The following is a 19,943-nucleotide window of genomic DNA, read 5'->3' on the forward strand; positions in this document are numbered from 1 at the left end:
TGAGGGATCTTGAGCAGCCCCACTAAATTTCTCCATTTTAGACTAGAAAGGTTCCAGTTTCCCCCTCTAAGATTTCCAGGGTTTAAGGAGGCAAAAAGAAATTCTTCACTATTTCAGACAGTTGGCTACCATGGGTCGGAGGACCCTCTGTGCTGGAGTTGATAGCGTATCCTCTTCAGAAACTAAAGCTGGTTCATCATCACTAAGGGCAGTCTGTATAACTGTGGCAGTTGTGTCTGATATGGAAGCAGTTAGCTCTAAGGTGCTTCACACATCAGTTGTATCAACACCTCCCTTCAAGAGGCAACCTGGGTCCACAGAAAGCGCCAGTTGCACCTCCCACCATGCCCTAACCTCAGTGGCAGGACTCGTGGGTTATGTGCTGAAGTGCTCCACTCTGATACAACTGGCGGCACCTTGGCATGTTGCACCAAGCAAGACAACTGTGGCTTAGAGTGTGGGAAGAAAGACAGCGCCCTGGACAGCCTTGGGTCCAGGAAAAACAAACGACTTGGCACCACAGGAAAATTTCATGCCAAAAAGGATGAAGAGACCTGTGCCAACAAAGCTATTTCCCTTTTGAGCGTCAAAAAAAGGGATTCACTCCAGTGGAGCCCCATGGCAACGGTACTTTCTTTTCTTTGGCTCCAAGAGGTCCCCTCATACCATTTGGGCAGTCTTTTTGGTATGTCATCTGGCAATACACTCAACCCCTGACCTGAGACAGATCTGGGAACCAGAACCATGGGGGGGGGGGGGGGAGAGGGAGAAGGAAGCCTTCCCTTGTATACATGATTGAGATGGGGAGGAATCTCATCTTGCTTCCCTGCATCTTACAAGGAGTTCAACCCCATGCTAAGGTTTTGGGTTCCTATCCACCAATGCCCTCCTCAGGGCCTCCACCTTCCAAGCATAGGATTACTGTGCCCTAGGAGCCAGCTTCGGCAATCGGAGTCATCATACTACAGGCCCAGGAAGCGATTGCAGATGGCATGCGTATCCAAAATAGACATCCAGTACCCAAAGATACAGGCCTTAAAGCCATGGAGTGCAAGATTTTTGGCCTTGAATTATTTTTTGTTTTTTTGTGTGTGTGGGGGGGGGGGGGGGAGAGTTGATGAAAAAGTTCTGTTTGAGGGACTTCTGAAGCAACAATGCAATAACAAGGCACAAAAGCTAAAACAATTTTAAGAGACAGACTGGGACTATCCATACAGTAGCTCAGATGAAGAAAAACATAAGAATTGCCGTACTGGGTCTGATCGAGGGTCCAAACACAGTAACCTGTTTCCAACAGTGGCCAATCCAGGTCACAAGTACCTAGCAAGATCCCAAACAGTGTTCAGATCCCATGTTACTATCACACCTGATGTGTAGTGGCTATTCCCATAGGAGATAATTGTCAAAGGAGTTAAGAGCATAAATGTAACATACTATCAAAGCATTTTTCAAAAGCCATTTACAAAAGTACATTTACACGTGTAAAATCCAATTTTAAGTATGTAAAAGCTTTAAAAAAAAAAAAAAAAAAATCAGGCCCTAAGCCTACTTGGTTAACAACAGTTTATGGACTTTTCCTCCAGGAACTTCTCCAAACCTTTAAGCCCAGCTATGCTAACTGCCTTAACCACATCCTTTCACAATGAATTCCAGAGCTTAATTGTGCATAGAGTGAAAATATTTTCTCTGCTTTGTTTTTAATGTGCTATTTTCTAACTTCATGGTGTGTCCCCTAATCTTTGTATTTTTTGAAAGAGTAAATAACTGTTTTTCATTTACCCATTCTATTCCACTCATGATTTTATAGACCTCTATTATATCCCCACTCACTTGTCTCTTTCTCCACGATGAACCACCCAAACTCCTTCAGCCTTTCCTCATAAGGGGCTCATGAGGCAACACGTGTGTTGGGCAATTCTTGTGAATGCTCAGTAAAGTCTTTACTGGGCTCTGACAGCTGGGTCCACGTCTGTGCCATCAGATGGCATCACCCCACGCTTTATAGCTAATTTATGCCTGCTTGTCGATGGAGAATAAGAATTTCAGTAGTACTGATATTTGGTGAAGAAGGGGAGGGGGAAAGCAAAGAGCCTGAGAAAATTATAAATTTTCAATGGTACTATTACTGTGGGCAAAAGTGTAGAATACCTTCCCTGAAGTTACCCAGATATAAGGAGTCAAATCCTTCTTGCAAGCAAGGGATGAAGACTTGCTATGAATATTGTAAAATACTTAAACATACTGAAACTGAGAAACACACTGAAAACCTGTCATGATCTGTATAAATAAAATCTGTTTTATTGGGAGAATAACTTCATGGCCTGAATTTTTAAGAGAAGAGTAACAGGACAGACAATTTTACGGAGTGTTTAATCTATTTTTCTTTGCCACCTGAGGACTATACCATCTATTTGACAACTATTGTAAAAACTCAAATAGCCGTTATCTGAAACCTTCTTGGGAGATGGCTACACTGGCTACGTATTGCTTTTTAGTCAGTTAATAGGAACCAGGAGGGTAGATGGTCTGATGGAGAGTGGCAGCAGAGAAGTCTCAGACAAGCAGTCCAGGTAGGCAGAGGATCTAGAGAGTTGGGCAATGCTGTGTCAATACCAGGGATAAAAACATAGCATCAGAGCTACCAGAGATAGCCTGTCATGTCTGAGGATGGGGCTACACCCACAGATGCTCCCCCTTATTTCTCTAAAACAGGACTGTGATTGATAACTGTGTGTCAGCGGACCTCACCGATGACGCATCTGCTCCTCACTGTTGTTCCAACCTTCCAGAAAAGATTCTCTCTTTATCTGTAGTGCCTTCTTATCTTGCTATTTGTGCATAACTTCATGCCTGTCACAAAAGGGCAGCTAAGACATTGTTAACTTATTGCTTCTGGAACATCTGTAGCTCCTCTCATTGCTGCCTCAGCCTGTCATTTCCTCATGGGACTGCACTATGTCCCTGATCACATGACTAAGCACCAACAGAAGCTCAAAAGACGATTTTGCCAATTAGGAAGCTGGAGAGGGAAAAGATTTCAAATCTGCCTGGGATTTTGAAGGCAGTTGAGCTGAAATGCTGTTTGTGACTCTGCCAAATTAGACTTGCTGTTTTCTGCAGGCACCTCACATGAGTATCCCAGCTGGAGACCATGGACAGCTTGGGAAGAAACTGAGTTACAATGCCAGTTCTCTGCTGAACCTGTGCTGCTGCTGTTGTGCCCCTGTAATCAGGGACTGTCTGCTGCAACCTATTCACAGAGTATAAGAGGCCGCCTAGGCTAGAGTGAAAACCACTACTTGGAGGAATCACTTGGGAGCATGAGTAACCACTCTCATTCAGCCACAGGCGAAGGGATCTGTACCAGGGCCCGAGTCAGTGACATCCACCACCACCTTCAAAGCATAATTATTCGTCTGCACCAGACATAAACCTATGGATTACAGTTTAATCCCCAGTCCTGGGGCAGGAGGAGCCATTCCTTTGCACATCCTAGTTGAACTATTTGCAAGCTTCACGACTGCCCGTTGTTCTCGTTTATGTATGTATATTACTGGGCCCCGTTATTTGTGTAAACATAAATCCTTGAGGGTTACAGTGAGCTCATTAACATAAATGGTATGCAAGGTTAACGTTTTTTGCCCTAGGGCAATGCATCACTGGAAACCCATTTGTATATAAAACTATGTTCATATCCGTTTATGATTTTTAAACACTGCAACCCTGATTCTTGAAATAATAAAGGCTGCACTGTTTTATCCTGGCATGTTCATTAGCCACAGGCAGAAGGAGGGGGGGGGGGGGGGCACGATGCACTACTAGAAAGCTAATTTTAGCAGCAGCTCCCCTCGGAGGTCCATTCACCAAAGGAGGGACCCCATCATTATACCCCTCTGGGTGGGGCTACACATCCTTTCATGAGCCTTCTTACAGAGTGAAGCTGATGGAGGCTGCTCACTGTTGCACCCCGAGCAGCTCAGCTAGCAGGATAAAGGGGGAGGCGCTGTACACAAGTATGTCAAACGCTGAAGTGATCAGCTGGCAGGCCGGCCAGAAGGGTAAGAGGGGGTGCCAAGGAAGTCTAGTGGAAGTCTGTCCAGCGTCCAAGAGGGAAAGCTCAAACAGTCACTGCAGGCATGGTTTTTGTTGGGTTTTTTTTACCAATACAAAATCCAAAGATCTCTCACATCAAAGAATAAAGTGTTTTACACTGAGCCGTTTTATATACGTATTCAGTACATTTAATAGTTTTTTTGGTTTGTTTTTTTTTAAATATCTTTGGCCCTTAATATATTTTATAATAAATGTAGACTTTGTTAAAATGAAGCTAATACAATCTGATATGTCGCCTTTCAAAAATTCCATATTCAGATACTAGAATTTTAAATTTAAAAATATGGTTTAAATAAAAACTGTTAACAGGGCAGCAGCAGAGGTTTGGAATTTAAAACAGTAGAGATTCTAAAAGAAAAGGCTTGTTTGCAAAGTCATTGGGAGCATCAGAAGATTAAAGTAATTTACTTATTAACATTTGATATTCCGCCTTTACCAAGTTGCTCTAAAAACGGATTACAATCAAATTAACATCAAATTCTAGTTACGACAGAATCAACAGTCTAGGACAGCAGATAAAATATCCGGTGGTGCATTTAGTCTGCCTAGCAAGATTTTTAGGGCAGCAACTGCTGCTCCGTGCAAACAGGAGGGGAGAGAAATAGATAAAATGGAGGATGGGAATAAGAGTGCAGATGCCTGGAGTCTGGACAGTTCCGAGTGTTCAGGCTCAGTAGTCAGTGATAGAGGAACTCTATGTTGCAATCTGACTTTTCCCCTTACCCACCTCACCAACTGAATGGGATGCATATGCCTGCAGAATGTCAGTTCCCAGATCCTTCAAAAATGGAATTCCCTAATTTAAACTCCATTTTGAAGGATCTGGGGACTGACATATACCTTAATATAAACTTGCTCAAACACACTCCACTTAAAATCAAATATTTAAACATAATGATTAAAACAATGAAGAAATGCTAATTCTGCTTGTAGTACAGTGGTATGCAGCATTGCAGAAATTAAAATACTACTGGGACCTTACAGGTCTATATTTCCAGTCCGTTAAACTTCTGAAAGCTCTGGGACACTTTTCTTTCTTCTGCTCTTTTAAAATTATGATTTAAAATGATCATGGCCCAAGTTCTGGTCCAGCCTCTCTTTCTCAGTTTTAGCACGGAGATGGCTATACATTGCAATCCAGTGATCACAAGCACAAGAATCCTGCTTGCCCTGTCTCAGCTTATCGCTTCTGGAGCGGCTGGCATGCAGGCTTTAAAAAAAAAATAATTCTCAGATCTGGCCTAAAGGAGGAGAAATTTCAAATCTGTGTAAAAGTGCTCTTGCCCTTAAAACTGAAAGTGCAGGCCAACCCAGTGGATCAGGGGCCGTGCTGCACATCATCATGCAGAAGAGATCTGGGTTCGATTCCCAGGTCTGGCTTCTGCTCTAGTGGGAAGGGAGTCTCCGCTTTATACAAATGGTGTAAAGTCTACTCAGGGTGCACACGTGTACTGCGTTCCAAGAAGAGCTGCAATCATGGCCAAGGACCAAGACTGCAATGGCTGGGCTAGATGGAAGACAGGGGTTAAACAAAATTGGGAAAAACCCTACGTAGTTGCAAATGAGGGTTCACGGTAACACAGCGCAATAGAAGGTGACTCGAACTGAGCCGGAGGAGTAAAGCAACAGAAGTGAAGTGACAGGTCAAAAAAAATTTTTTTTTTAATTCTGCAACACACCACTGGAAACCAAGTCTAATCTCGTTTAAAAAAGCAGCTGAATGGAATATGAAGTCTAAACAGGATAAAAATGGAGCAAAAAAAAAAACCCAAAAACAAAACAACCCACACAGCCAAGAAAAAAATCCCTGATAAAAATCATAAAGTGAGATATCTATTAAACCGAGGTAAATCCTACTCAATTGATCTTTCTCACTTAAGGGTGGAATAATTGATTCCAGAGATTCAGTTATTAAAAATGCAGGATTAACCAAATAGTCAATTAATTAGTTCCCCCATTTCCTGCATCTGCAGTATTTCGTTCGGCTTTAAAATTGTAGCTTTCCTCTCTTCTGGAGCTGTACAATCTGTACACCGTGATAATTGCTACAAGAAAGCAGTAGCAAGTATGTAGGCAGCTTTACCTTCTGAAGGAAAAAAGACACGAGTGGGTAAGATTCAGAGCTCCTTGTACAAAAGAAAATGTTTTTTCAGTTTAAAAAATGACCAGATGTTTCTGTTCCACAAGTCTACTCAATATGGGATACAAGGCAACAGTACTAGATACAGCAAACAAAGATGCAATGCCTTGTCAAAATGTTATTTGCAAGCAAATTGTTTTTATAACTGTGACTGCAGTGCCAGAAGTGAATGCACTCCAGCACAGCTGCTTACATAGTGAGTAGATCTGATAAGACTATAAATAGTATAGATTTTTTCCCCCCCAATATCAATTCACAGTGAAGGGCTCTATTTAAACTGTGGGATGAATTTCAAATATTTGCAACTAACAGACAAGACTGACAAAACTATAGAAAATGGTTTATCAGTAAAGTCTCACTTAAATTATTTTGCAGAAACTGCAGATCCTATGATATTAGGACTCTAAAGCAATTTAAGCATGCCTTACATATTAGTGCAAGATGCATATAGGGAAAAATAACCCATGCTGTAATTACAAGATATTAGGTTCCATATTAGGAGTTACCACCCAGGAAAAAGATCTAGGCATCATATTGAAATAGTCAGCTCAGTGTGCTGTAGCAGTCAAAAAAAGCAAACAGAATGTTAGGAATTATTAGAAAGGGAATGGTGAATAAAATGGAAAATGTCATAATGCCTCTGTATCGCTCCATGGTGAGACCGCACCTTGAATACTGGGGCGGATTTTAAAAGGAGCGCGAACAGCCTACTTTTGTTTGCGCTCCAGGCGCAAACAAAAGTAGGCTGGATTTTAGTAGATACGCGCGGAGCCGTGCGTATCCACTAAAATCCTGGATCGGCGCGCGCAAGGCTATGGATTTTGTATAGCCGGCGCGCGCCGAGCCGCGCTGCCTACCCCCGTTCCCTCCAAGGCCGCTCCGAAATCGGAGCGGCCTCGGAGGGAACTTTCCTTTGCCCTCCCCTCACCTTCCCCTCCCTTCCCCTACCTAACCCACCCGGCCCTGTCTAAACCCCCCCCTTACCTTTGTTGGGGGATTTACGCCTCCCGGAGGGAGACGTAAATCCCCGCGCGCCAGCGGGCCGCTAGCGCGCCGGGACGCGATCTGGGGGCAGGTCCGGAGGGCGCGGCTACGCCCCCGGGCCGCCCCGGGCCGTAGCCACGCCCCCGGGCCCGCCCCCGGAACGCTCCCGACACGCCCCGAAAACGCAGCGCGGTTCGGACCCGCCCCCCGACACGCCCCCTCCGAAAACCCCGGGACTTACGCGAGTCCCGGGGCTCTGCGCGCGCCGGTAGGCCTATGTAAAATAGGCTTACCGGGGCGCAGGGCCCTGCTCGCGTAAATCCGCCCGGTTTTGGGCGGATTTACGCGAGCAGGGCTCTGAAAATCCGCCCCACTGTGTACAATTCTGGTCGCCGAATCTCAAAAAAGATATAGTTGCACTGGAGAAAGTACAGAGAAAGGTGACCAAAATGATAAAGGAGATGGAATGGCTCCCCTACGAGTAAAGGCTAAAGAAGTTAGGGCTGTTCAGCTTGGAGAAGAGATGGCTGAGGGGGGGGGGGGGGGGGGGGAATATGATAGAGGTATTTAAGATCATGAAAGAACCTGAATGGGTAAATGTGAAATGGTTATTTACTCTTTCGGATAATACAAGGACTAGGGGCACTCCATGAAGTTGGCAAGTAGCACATTTAAAAAAAATTAGAGAACACTCTTTTTATTCAATGCACAATTTCAATGCTGGCTCCTCTGCAGCAGCAGTGCCATGAATTTTAGGCACAAGGTTCCCAGGATTTTTCCTGTGTTTTAAAATAGGTTTGGATAAGTTCCTGGAGGAGAAGTCCGTAAACTGCTATTAATCAATAGGGAATAGCCATTGCTTGTTGCCGGCATTAGTAGCATGGGATCTATTTAATGTTTGAGTATTTGCCAGGTACTTGTGACTTGGATTGGCCACTGTTGGAAACAGGATGCTGAGCTTGATGGACCCTTGGGCTGACCCAGTATGGCATTTTCTTATGTTCTTAGTGATCTCATTGATTTTGCCAACAGTCAGAGTTTCTTCTGGGACCATATTTTTGAAAATGTAATCTCTCCCCTCAAGAGCTACAAAACTCCTGGAAGCCAGGTCTGTTAGGAATCAAAAATTCAGAAAAGCAAAAAATTAAGGAAAATAAAAGCATAAGTGTCAATAACTTACAAAAAAAGAAAAGAAAGCAAAATAACAGAAAAAGTGAAAAAAAACCAACCATTTTTTGCTGGCTCTTATATATTTTTGATTACTGTGCTTTCTGAATATAATTTCCATCTGCCCTTTCCTAAATGCTTGTATCCCACAGTCATGTCTGTATTTTCAAAACTCAATATCTTACACTGATGAGCATCTCATACCTAGATGAAAAACAAAATATACACGTTAACTAATGTCATTTCTTAGTTTTGTCTCATTCCCCAAGCACTGTGTTATGACCAACCAGTCAGAAAAATTAAAAAGCCTGAAGTAGGATAGCAAGAAAGTAGTTTATAAGTCTCAAAAAAACATAGCAATACATTCTTTATATTATAAATATGAAAGGCATTGCACTTTTATCAATATAGAAAAACATTTTGCATGATATTCATATGAAATTTTAATTTGTAGTAGGTTCCAGAATTTTCCTGCAGCTCAAAGGCTCATTTTAAAAGGAAATGTTTGGAAACTAATGATAATATTTGAAGATCATAATTCCACTATTGTGTATCACCCCAGAGGAGAGATGTTTCCGTACTGGTTAGCTATCATACCACAGAATATGGATTTGGTTGTTGAGTTTAATTACTCACATTTCCAAACCTGTGCTTGAGACAAGTTATAATTCAGGTACAGTGCATTATCTTTGGACGAAAACAAAGTATATTTGTACTGGTCCACCAGCAAGTGGGAGTTAATACCTCTTACACCAAGGTTTAAATGTCACCAACTCATCTTTTCCCTTGTCAATTCTTACAGTTTTCAGCATTAAAACATGAAAAGCCCCATGTGTTTGTTTTTTTAAACATTATACTGGAACCTCATTCAAATGTATGCCAGTCTAAGAAGTGAAGAAGTTTCTCAATTTTGATCTTCAACAGCCGAAAAAACAGGTTTTTCCAGAGTAAACGGATGTGCAAATCAACCTTAAGGCCATATATCTGATGAATATTAGCTGGCGAAATCCTGGGCACTAGGTGCCTAAAATTCAAGGCACTGGTGCAGCAGAGGAGCCACCGCCAGAAAATTGCTACAGCCGGGACCCGTCCATCGTGGCAGGGTCTTGGGCCAAGGAGCCGCCACTGCAAGAAGGAAACCAAAAGGTGATAGAAATGGGAAGGAGGAGGAGCACAAACAATTCAAAGCAAAAAAAAAAAAAGGCTAAAAAAGGGGAGAAAGAAGATGAAGATTTCCTCTCCCCTCCCCCCAAATACCTGAATTTTCAAAACATTTTCCACCTGTTTATGAATATCCATGATGTGTATCCTGAAAATCAGACCTCCCTGAACACTCCTACATTAAATGAAGATACTTAACGAACATCATGGTGACATGTGGAGAAAAATATCTTACAATCTGCAGAGCGAGTTTTCCTATTCCACATTGCCCAAAATGTGCTTTATTTGGAAGTCGAGCATTAGACTGCATAGTCACAGTACAAAGAGTAACCTCAAGAAACTAGAAAACATCCAAGATTGCTCTAACAGCCAGCTGGAATTAATGGTCCATGACAGCTGCAAATAATCTCAAAGCAAATCAAGTGTCAACTTCAGTGTATGCTCCCAAATGAAAATACAATATAATATGCATCCATATGCACATTCTTACAATTCTTATGGGGTAAATGCATTCAATGAGCATTAACTGAGACTGGACAAAAGTATGAATTATAATGCAGTGTAGACATACACGCCCAAAAATAAATTTGTTCAACCCTTTTAACCAAAAAGGAAATGGAAATAAGTTTACAAACGTTAATTGTTACTTATGAACTTTAAATTATTCTACAATTCACAGTGAACAAAAATACATAATGGAAAAAACCTTAACCAATTTTGCTACCATGCTACAAATCAAGAGCCCTGGCAACAACATGCTTGAAAATATTCAGAGGGAAAGCTCCTGAACAGACAGAAAATGCTGAACATGGCAAGTTCTTCCACAAACCATCCTGAAACCTACAAACCCAGAAGCACTGCTTAGAGATGTGCATTCGTTGTAGATGAATTAGATAATTTCAACGAAATTGTCTAATCCGTCCTGTTTCAGGAGTGCCCTGAAACGAACAATTTGCCAAAATTCGGGAAAATTTTGAATTTCATTTTAGTGTGCACTAACACGAAATTAGTGAAAAATAAAAAAAAAAAAAACCATGGAAAAAACAAAGTTAACCGTGAGAAAAACAAAGTACAAACAGATAACGATATATAAAAACGATACACATTTGTCAGGTCCAGTAATTTAAATCTGCCAACTTTAACATTTGTAAACTCTTTATTTTTTTAAATTCTCAGTCTAAAATTTTGAGCAGAGCCCCATACAGATCAAAACGTAAATCTATTTTTAAAAAAATCTACAGACGTAGAGAGAGTCACAAGATGCTATGAGTTACTCTATTAAGCAAATCGCTTTCCCGACACAGAGGATGGATTGGCTTTATCTCAGAAGCAGGAAAAACTGAGCTTCCACTTCCAACATTCCAGAGAAAAAAAGTAATATTTTCTCTTTTCATTCAGCCATGTTGTACTGCGAGCTTTTACTGCAATACAAAATCAAAAAGCAGACACTCAAAGCTGCTTGCACTGTAATGCTGCTAGCACACCACACACTTTCAGCGCCAGAAAATCAGAGACAGCAAAGCCACAACAAAGTCAGTCACTGAATTTAACACAGCAACAAGGCACTGGTTTCCGTACTGCTACCCAGTCTAAGGACAAAAAAAAATGCAAACTTCTCAGCAGAATGCATGCACTGGGTGGCCCCACAGAAAGGTTCTGCCTCCAGACTGTGGTCTGGATCAGAGAGTTCATATTAGAATAACTGATGTACCCTACCACAGAATTTTGTTTATAATTTGCTACAGCCCAGTTATCTACAGCTAATTAGAAACTGGCATCATTATAAATCAACAAACATGTAGCATCCGAGACACAGCACCAATGAGAAATCAGTTAAAAATAGACACCACTGTAGCTTTATTTAGTATGCTGTCTTATAGCAAAAACTAAGGTACAGTAGTGTCTATTTTTTTTAACTAATTTCTCATTGGTGCTCTGTGTATATATACACACAGGTACTTCTGGCCTAAACAGCAGCTATTCAGATTTCGAAGAGAAGAAACTATTCAAATAATTCTTAAATCAAATAGTGTTTTCTTTATAATTCTTTCCTTAGCTCCATGAATCATAAGAAAGGTATCTCCACGGGTGAACAAGTTGGGAAATGTATTCTCCTTGCTGGAATACACAGAGGATCCCAACGCATTATTTATTTAACAAACATCTTGTATTCTGCGAATCCATTTTATTCAGGATGTATTACGATACATATATAACCAAAATATATCACACACATATCAAATACAATTTTACATAAAAAAAATAAGGCAAATTCAATTAAAACAATAATACATGCATAAAATTATCTATAGTACTTTATCTCTAACGTCTTTTAAAACTGCACTCAGAACTAAGGCGTCATACTGTCACTCGCCTGGTGGAAGAGAATTGTTTTCACTTGTTTTAAAACATTATGTTATCTTGCTCTTGCCACAATTCAGTGGATGAAGTATTCCATAAAACTGGAATGGCCATTGAAAATGCTTTTGTTCTAGTCATATGAAGATGAATATTACATAAAAGATTGAACACACAAAAGCACTTGAGGATCGTAAAGAACGAGCAGGCACATACCACAAACTTCCCAGCTAAGGAATAAGATTCCACATAAGAGGCCCTATGTGCCAGCGCTAATGCTTTAAAAAAAATTATCCTTTGCAATATAAATAGCCAATACAATCCCTTCATGAAAAACATCAGATCCCATTGCCAGCCAAAAATAAATGCATACAGCAGCATTTTGCACAAGTTACAACACAAATAAGCCGATAAACCCAAGTAGACTGCATTACAATAGTCTAAATGACTAAGAACTACAGCTTGCACCATAATTTTAAAGCCATTAAGAGATAAACATTTAAGAGATCTGAGAGTTTTCAACTTTAAAAAATGCAGTTCTCACAACCTTAGACATTTTTTGCTTTTAAAGATAATCAATTCCAAGTTAACATCCCTAGATTTCATGCTTCTTCTTGTACCTGTATCACATGAATATCAACTAAAATACTAAACAATGGCCTCTATGCAGTTTTCCAAATCCAAAGGACACATGTCTTTCTACTATTTAGGAATAGTCCATTTTCAGCTAACCAGTTCCAAATTAGCTTAAAACAGAACTGACATTTATCCAAAAGGTATTTCTCCAGGATTCTCACTGGGAACAAAAAAAATTTCACTTCATCCACATAGATGAAATCATTGCCATTGAACTCCATCTACCTCTGCACATCTGCATCTAATCAGTAATTTCATGACTCACGGTGTCAAGATATCAAATTGTACTAATATGCCTGATTTCTTCTTTTACACAGTACAATGTAATTCTATCAGTGTCTCCATTCCACAAAGCTTCAGAAACCCACACTGACCTTCATCAAAATTATGCTTATTAATAAAATCAACAAACTGTAATACTGGTGATTCTAAGATCTTATTCAAAGTACTAAGATTGGAACTAAGGCGATAATTACTTAACAACTCAGATGAAACTCTGAGATATTTCTGAATAGGACAGTCAGCAGCTTGCTTCAAAGCCTGTTTAACAATTCCTGTTATCACTGATGAATTCAAGACCAAATAAACAATCTTCAAATACTGTTAAATTGGTCTTAATTAAGAAAAAGGGACATTTATTTAAGGTTTTTTTATACCGGCATTCAAGAACTCGTTCTCATCATGTCGGTTTACAGAAAACAGGGGTGCAAAAATATAACCAAAAACATAAACGTGGAGAAGAGAAGAGAAGCAGTTACAATTAACAGGGGCTAATGAACTGGGATTGTAAGAAATAAAAGAGATAGAGGAGGATAATTATATACAAGTGTACAACATAAATAAGGAGTCCACTATATACACATCTTCTAAGCAGAGAAATTGTTGATGGTGCGTGTTAGGTGGAGTTTGGGAAGACATGAATCTAATGAACATGAAGTTAGCCTTAACATACCATTTTATGCAATTTGAGTTAACTACATTATAACAATCTCAAGTAATTGGCAAATGTCCCACAAACAATCACCACCTTGTTTATGCAAATTTGCAGGGGGCTGTGCTAATAATCTGTATGAGAAAATAGGCCAGTGCTCCACAATTAGGTCACGGAATATTAACAGGTCTGGCTGTTTAAATGCACATTTTATTATAGAAAACAGCTCTAATAGTTTATTTAAAGAATTAATAAGCTAAGAGTAATACTCTGTTAAGCCACATATACCTTGCCAAAAGCATACCAGATATTTCTATCCATTTCTCAGACCTACTTAGCTCTTTCCTACATAACACTAAATGAACATGAGTACAAAGTTTTCTTTTAATAACTTTTTCGGAAACAACTTTATTATAAATCTTAGTCACATTCCACCAATCAAATGCAATACTGCAGTAGATTTAATCTGCTCCCAATACTGTAAAAATAACTCACAATTTGATTGTTCTCTAATTTTTTTTTACAGGAATAGGCGTTTTTGTTTTTTTTAAACCATCAAAATATGCAGTAAATATTACTAAATGGTGATATGACCATGAGACATTTCAGTTTTCCATAATTACAACTGCATTCCTTTTCAGTCTAACATCTGTTACAATAATTAAATTTGATATATGGCCAGCACAATGTGTAGGAGTCGAAACTAACTGGTTTAAACCCAATGCAAAAAAGAAATCTAAAAAAAAAAAAAAATCACTGACTTTAGCAGCATTATCTTCATAATTAAGATTAAAGTGCCTAATATAAGTAACTCGCTGTAATCCAGAGAGAGGACAATATTGACACCAATGAATTATCATCATCAAGAGGTTGTCCAGGAAGAAAGCTAATCACCCAAAAATGTAAATGGAACAACATCCCTTCACAGCCTTTAAAACATTCATCATAGTCGTTTATTTGCAATCACGCTTTTCTAAAATAGAGTTCAAAGCATGTGACAAGGAACTGTGTTACAGAGAACACGAATTGAAATTACATAGGAACATGACTAAATTATAAAGAACTGGAATTACAAAGGGAACAAGTAATGATTATTAACAGTAGGTTATAAAACATAGTTTAGTAACAGTCTTATGGGTGCAGTCAATAGTTTAGTGTTCAAGATCTACTGGCAAAGCAGAATGGGAAACCTCCAGACTCATTTCTTAAGCTTAACACAGATGGAACTTATGGTAAGAGAAATTCTGTAAATTCTGTTTTTTGGTCTCCCATTAGGTCTTGGAGCTTCACAGATTCAAGGCTTTTTTCATTTTACATGTCCATCCAGATGATAAAAACTGCTTCCTTGAAAAATTTCTGGTCAGCATCCCTCCAAACTACCCACAGTCCTGATGGAGATATTCTCCAACTCATGGAAATTCCCCAGTCTATGTTATTCACAAATAGCCTGTGCCAGAATTGAAAAAAAATCAAAATGGGACAAAGGCGGCACCAGCTACACCATGGCATTTACCATATTAGGACTAGCAAGGTAGATTTGCAGGCCGATACACTACAGTGCGCTCTGAGGGAGCACACTGTTAGCCTGCTATTGGACGCGCGTTTTCCCTTACCACTTATTCAGTAAGGGGAGGAAAACGCGCGTCCAACCCGCGGCACCTAATAGCGCCCTCAACATGCAAATGCATGTTGAGGGCCCTATTAGGTATGCCCGCAGGATACAGAAAGTAAAATGTGCAGCCAAGCCGCACATTTTACTTTCAGAAATTAGCGCCGACCCAAAGGTACGTGCGCTAATTTCTTCCAGCACCAGGAAAGTGCACAGAAAAGCAGTAAAAACTGCTTTTCTGTGCATGCTCCGACTTAATATCATGGTGATATTAAGTCGGAGGTCCCGAAGAGTAAAAAAAAAAAAAAATTTTGAATTCGGCCCACGGCTGTCGGGCCGAAAACCGGACGCTCAATTTTGCCGGCATCCGGTTTCCGAGCCCGTGGCTGTCAGTGGGCTCAAGAACAGATGCCAGCAAAATTGAGCGTCAGCTGTCAAACCCGCTGACAGCCGCCTCTCCGGGCTAAAAGGAGGCGCTATGGACGCGCTAGTGTCCCTAGCGCCTCCTTTTCCCCGTTTCTACTGCACCACCTAATTTGAATACTGAATTGCGCGCACCGGCCCCTCGCCGGTGCGCGTGCCAGGAGGGCGGGCGTTCGTCCGCTCTCCCGCGAACTTTACTGAATCAGCCTGATAGTGAGTGCTGGGGTGGCCAACTCAGGTCCTCAAAAGCCACAAAACAGGTCTGGTTTTCATGCTGTCTACGCTGAATATACATTAGATATATTTGCATACAATGGATGCAAAGCATGCAAATATATCTTATGCATACGCATTGTGAGCATCCTGAAAACCAGTCCTGCTTGTGGTTCTTAAGGATCAGAGTTGGCCACTCAGACATAGCAAGTCTCACTGGAAACAGAATTTCAACTGGCAGTATTCCTACAACAACAAGGTTTCCCCAGACATCTTGGGACCCCCTCAGCCAGTCAGATTTTCAGGATATTCACCACAAATATGCACGAGATAAATTTGTAAATATGAATTCTCTGGTATATGCAAATGTATCTCGTGCATATTCATGTGGATATGCTAAATATCTAATTGGCTGTGGAATCCCTAGGACAGGTTTGGGAAGCCCTGTCCTACAAAGTCAGAGAGAAAAATAGGCAATCTTCTTTAATCGCGCTTGAGAAAAATCTCGTCTTTATGCAGGATGTCTCATTATGCCAAACAGATTCCTTATTATCTGGTAAGCAGTGATGAAAAGCACAATTACTGAATAAAGTTCTTGTTCTTCATGACTTGATAGTTTGAGCATCAATTACTTAATCCTAAGGAAAATTATAAAAAACATAAATCTCACAACTCCACATAACAGATCTGTGATTATAAGGGATTAATACCTTTTAAAACAAACAAACCCTCTATCCTCCCCTACTAAACTGATTTAGTGCCAGGAACTGTGATCTTAGAGAACTTACCTGGCTCTCATCCTGAACTACTCGATATTGTTCCTTCCAAATGGTAATTTTGGAGGCCTCATCTTTCCGCAGCGCTCGCTCCTTTTTCAATTCAGGGCTCCAGAAGGTTTTGATGCTGTTCATAGAGGAGCTCAGCTTGCTTTCTTTCACCTCTACATCCTTGCGCAGGAAGTCATTCTCCCGAAGCACTTCCTTTAGCTGTGCCTGCAGATCCATGATGGTGTTATCTCTTGCCTGGCGAAGAGAGTGCGGTACAGTGGATGCCATGCTCACAGGAGGAAGGTGATGCTCTCCAAATGCAATAGTATCGCTAGCAACTCCGCTACTGGCAATATTAGGGCTGCTCCCCATGGCAGTCATCCTAACCCCATAAGGCAGCCGGCCTCCAGAACGTCCAAGGGTCATTGAGCTTTTGGGTGTGTCTGCACCAACATTTTCATGGTCACTCAGATACATTGGGCCAGATGTGGCATATGCCGCGTTCAACGACTGAATATTTTCCATAGAAAGAGTTTTCCCACTGCCACCACCTGTACTGCTTCCAGAGCTCCCACCCGTGCTGTTGGTGCGACGGTGGCCCAAGCGGGGTGATCGAGGCAATCTCGGCGAGCGTCCAGGACTCTGGCTACTTGGTTCTACCTTTCCAACAGAACGAGCACTTCCGTACATGACTAAAATGGCAGCTGAAGAAATGGGATAGGCCAAGAAGAATTAAGGACTGCTCCTAGAATGTTTCTCTAGGGCCACAGATTAGCTTCAGGTTGTTTAGAGATATCAGATATGGTCCTTCATATTTAAAGTTGCACTCTCACATCTGATCTCATCTGTATGGATAAAAAAAATAGAAAGAATAAATAATTAGTATTATTTATTCAAAGGTTGATTGTTCACAAAACAAACAATTCTGTTCCCCTGGTCTTAATTTTGAACACTTCACAGGCCCTATCAGTTCAATGCCAACAAAATATCTCTCTTTAACTGTTACTTTTAAAAAATATATTTCTACAAAGTCTCAAAATATTTTTAATTATTCATTTCTTCCAAGATATTAATGAGATCAATATTGAGGGCCAACAAATTCTGGGCCAAACCTTGAAAGGGGTAGCACAAGACCCTTCATGATTTTGAGTGTTCAAGTCTGTCAATTGGATTTAATAAATTGCCTTTCCCAAGGCTCAAGGAAAGTTCAAAACAAAGCGAAAGAATTTTTAATGATAAAAATAAGACAATTTTTATAACATAAAAAAATAAATAAAAATTATCCCAACAAGAAAAGAAACTGGTAAATTTTATAGATCCCTCCACAAAGTTAGTCCAAATATAAAGCAAGAGCGATAAGAAATCCGGTACCTTTACTTGGTTACATCATAAATTAATCTGAAGTCAGCCAAGTAAAGGTAGAACTAAATTAAGCAAACCTGAGTTAATTAAGTTATTAAAAAGCAATAGAAAACAAAAAACCCACAAGAGTCTTTTGCCCATTTTCTAAACCTTAGGTAGTCCCCCAGTAAGCATAATTCTTTGGGAATCGTGTTTCAAAGTTTTGACCAGTTCAAGAAAAAATAAATAAATTCTTGCAATTGCCTACAAACTTGACACTCAGCAACGATGGTACAGACATAAGATGACCCTGGGAGGAGTGTAAGGGCCCGCTAGATATTTACTATGAAGTCCCTCAAATAATAAAAGGCCTATTATTTATGGTCTTAAGAATTAAAGATACATTTTCAATACCGGGTTGAAATGTATTGGGAGGATGTGAAATTTTTCTAGTTCAGATGTAATGCTGTCAGACAAACAAACTCAAAAGTAAACTAGGTACCTTATTTTGAATCAACTATAATCTTTGCAGCTGTTTCAAAGATAACCCCCCCCCCCCCCCCCCCCCAAAAAAAAATGTTTTACAATAATCCAGTCTAGATGAAATAAGGTCATGGATAACTGTAACCAAATCCCTTTCTGTTAAGTAAGAACGAAGTGCCAATGTGAAATTGGTCAAATGAATTGCATACTGCAGAAGGCATTTGAATAGACAGTTCCAAATCTAAAATTACTCCAAAAATTTGAGCGTCATTGTCTTACTTCAAGAAACATATATTCCAAAACTAATCTTGGAGAAAGTCTTTAAAGAAGGAAGTTTTATCCAAAGAATCTGTGTTTAATCTGCATCACCTTCAATTTTTTGGCCCTCATCCAATTTGCAAATCATTGACGGACAATGATTAAAATTGACCAAGGATTCTGAGCAATTGTGGCCTAAAGTAGTGCATATCTGAAGATCAATAGCATATAGAACACAATTCAGATCAGACTCCCTAACTAATTTCCCTACCAGACATACATAAGTGCTAAAATGTATTGGAAAGATCACCAATCCTTGAGAGATGCCTCATTTCAGCTTCTAAGAATAGGAGTACTAGTCTCCAATCATCACTCTCCGAGACTTGTCAATAAGAAAAAGGAGAAACAACTTAATGCGGTACCCTTGACACCAGGACCACTAGTGGACACAATTTAGACACACTAGCTCCAACTGTACTCACTGAAAATAGTACAATATCTTATTTTCTGAGTTCTTTAATTTGATCACAAGCCTCTTTGTACCCATTTTGGTTTTTCAGTAAATGATCAGTAAGCTAAAATTTAGCATACCTACAAAGAATGAAAGCACACACACCAAATATCCACAAATACTGATTTATTCACCACAAAATTAGAACTGAATGACCACAGTATTTTGTAAAGTGGTATTACAGATACAACTATGCTTGCATAGTTTGGCAAAAAAGATACATTTAAAATAAATTAAAAAATGAATATCACTTTCTATATAACAGGATGATCCACTGAAACTGCACTATATAGAATGTTTTTTCTATAAAGAATGATTGAAATCTTCACAGATAATGTAATTTGGCTATCTGAAGTCTGAATATGAAAATATATCTTTCACATCCAAATGCTGTTCCACAAATATTCTATTGCAACAAGAACTGAGTGGCAAACAAAGACCTGATCAATATATCTCAAAAAGGACACACTTTTACAGAAAATGCAGTCACACCAGTGGTGTACATTGGTTAACAAATCACAGTTCACAGTTTTGAAACAGGGGCCCCAACGCGGCCGTGTTTTGCATTGGACTGCGTCAGGGCGACCAAGCACATAAATAATAAGGGAGCCTTAATTCACTAAATTTAGTGAGAGCCGTGACTGCATGGGAAAAATGCATCAGAGCCGCTTGTGAGTGAGAGACAAAATTTTTATGACGAATAAATTCCGATAGGTACTAGTTAGTTCTAGAGAAGGGGTCAAATGACATGTACCGCGGGCGCGTGGGAAAATCCCACCGCGGTTAGAAGAGGGTATGTAAGCTTTAAATCATGGGACAACGGGGAAAACAGAAAGACCTTGTGAATT

General features: G+C 40.1%; 1 protein-coding gene across 15 annotated transcripts in view; it reads right to left on the bottom strand.

The window, feature by feature from the left end:
* Nucleotides 1-19,943, bottom strand: part of ERC1 (ELKS/RAB6-interacting/CAST family member 1) — a 1,001,239-nt gene that overhangs the window by 931,701 nt on the left and 49,595 nt on the right. For all 15 annotated transcript variants that reach the window (XM_029599916.1, XM_029599915.1, XM_029599914.1 and 12 more), the window contains exon 2: nt 16,524-17,347. In XM_029599916.1, the coding sequence (XP_029455776.1) occupies nt 16,524-17,192 (669 nt within the window). In that variant the 5' untranslated portion in view covers nt 17,193-17,347. The remainder of the gene's footprint in view (nt 1-16,523; nt 17,348-19,943) is intronic.

The sequence above is a fragment of the Rhinatrema bivittatum genome, chromosome 4 (assembly GCF_901001135.1).
Source record: "Rhinatrema bivittatum chromosome 4, aRhiBiv1.1, whole genome shotgun sequence".
Taxonomy (NCBI): domain Eukaryota; kingdom Metazoa; phylum Chordata; class Amphibia; order Gymnophiona; family Rhinatrematidae; genus Rhinatrema; species Rhinatrema bivittatum.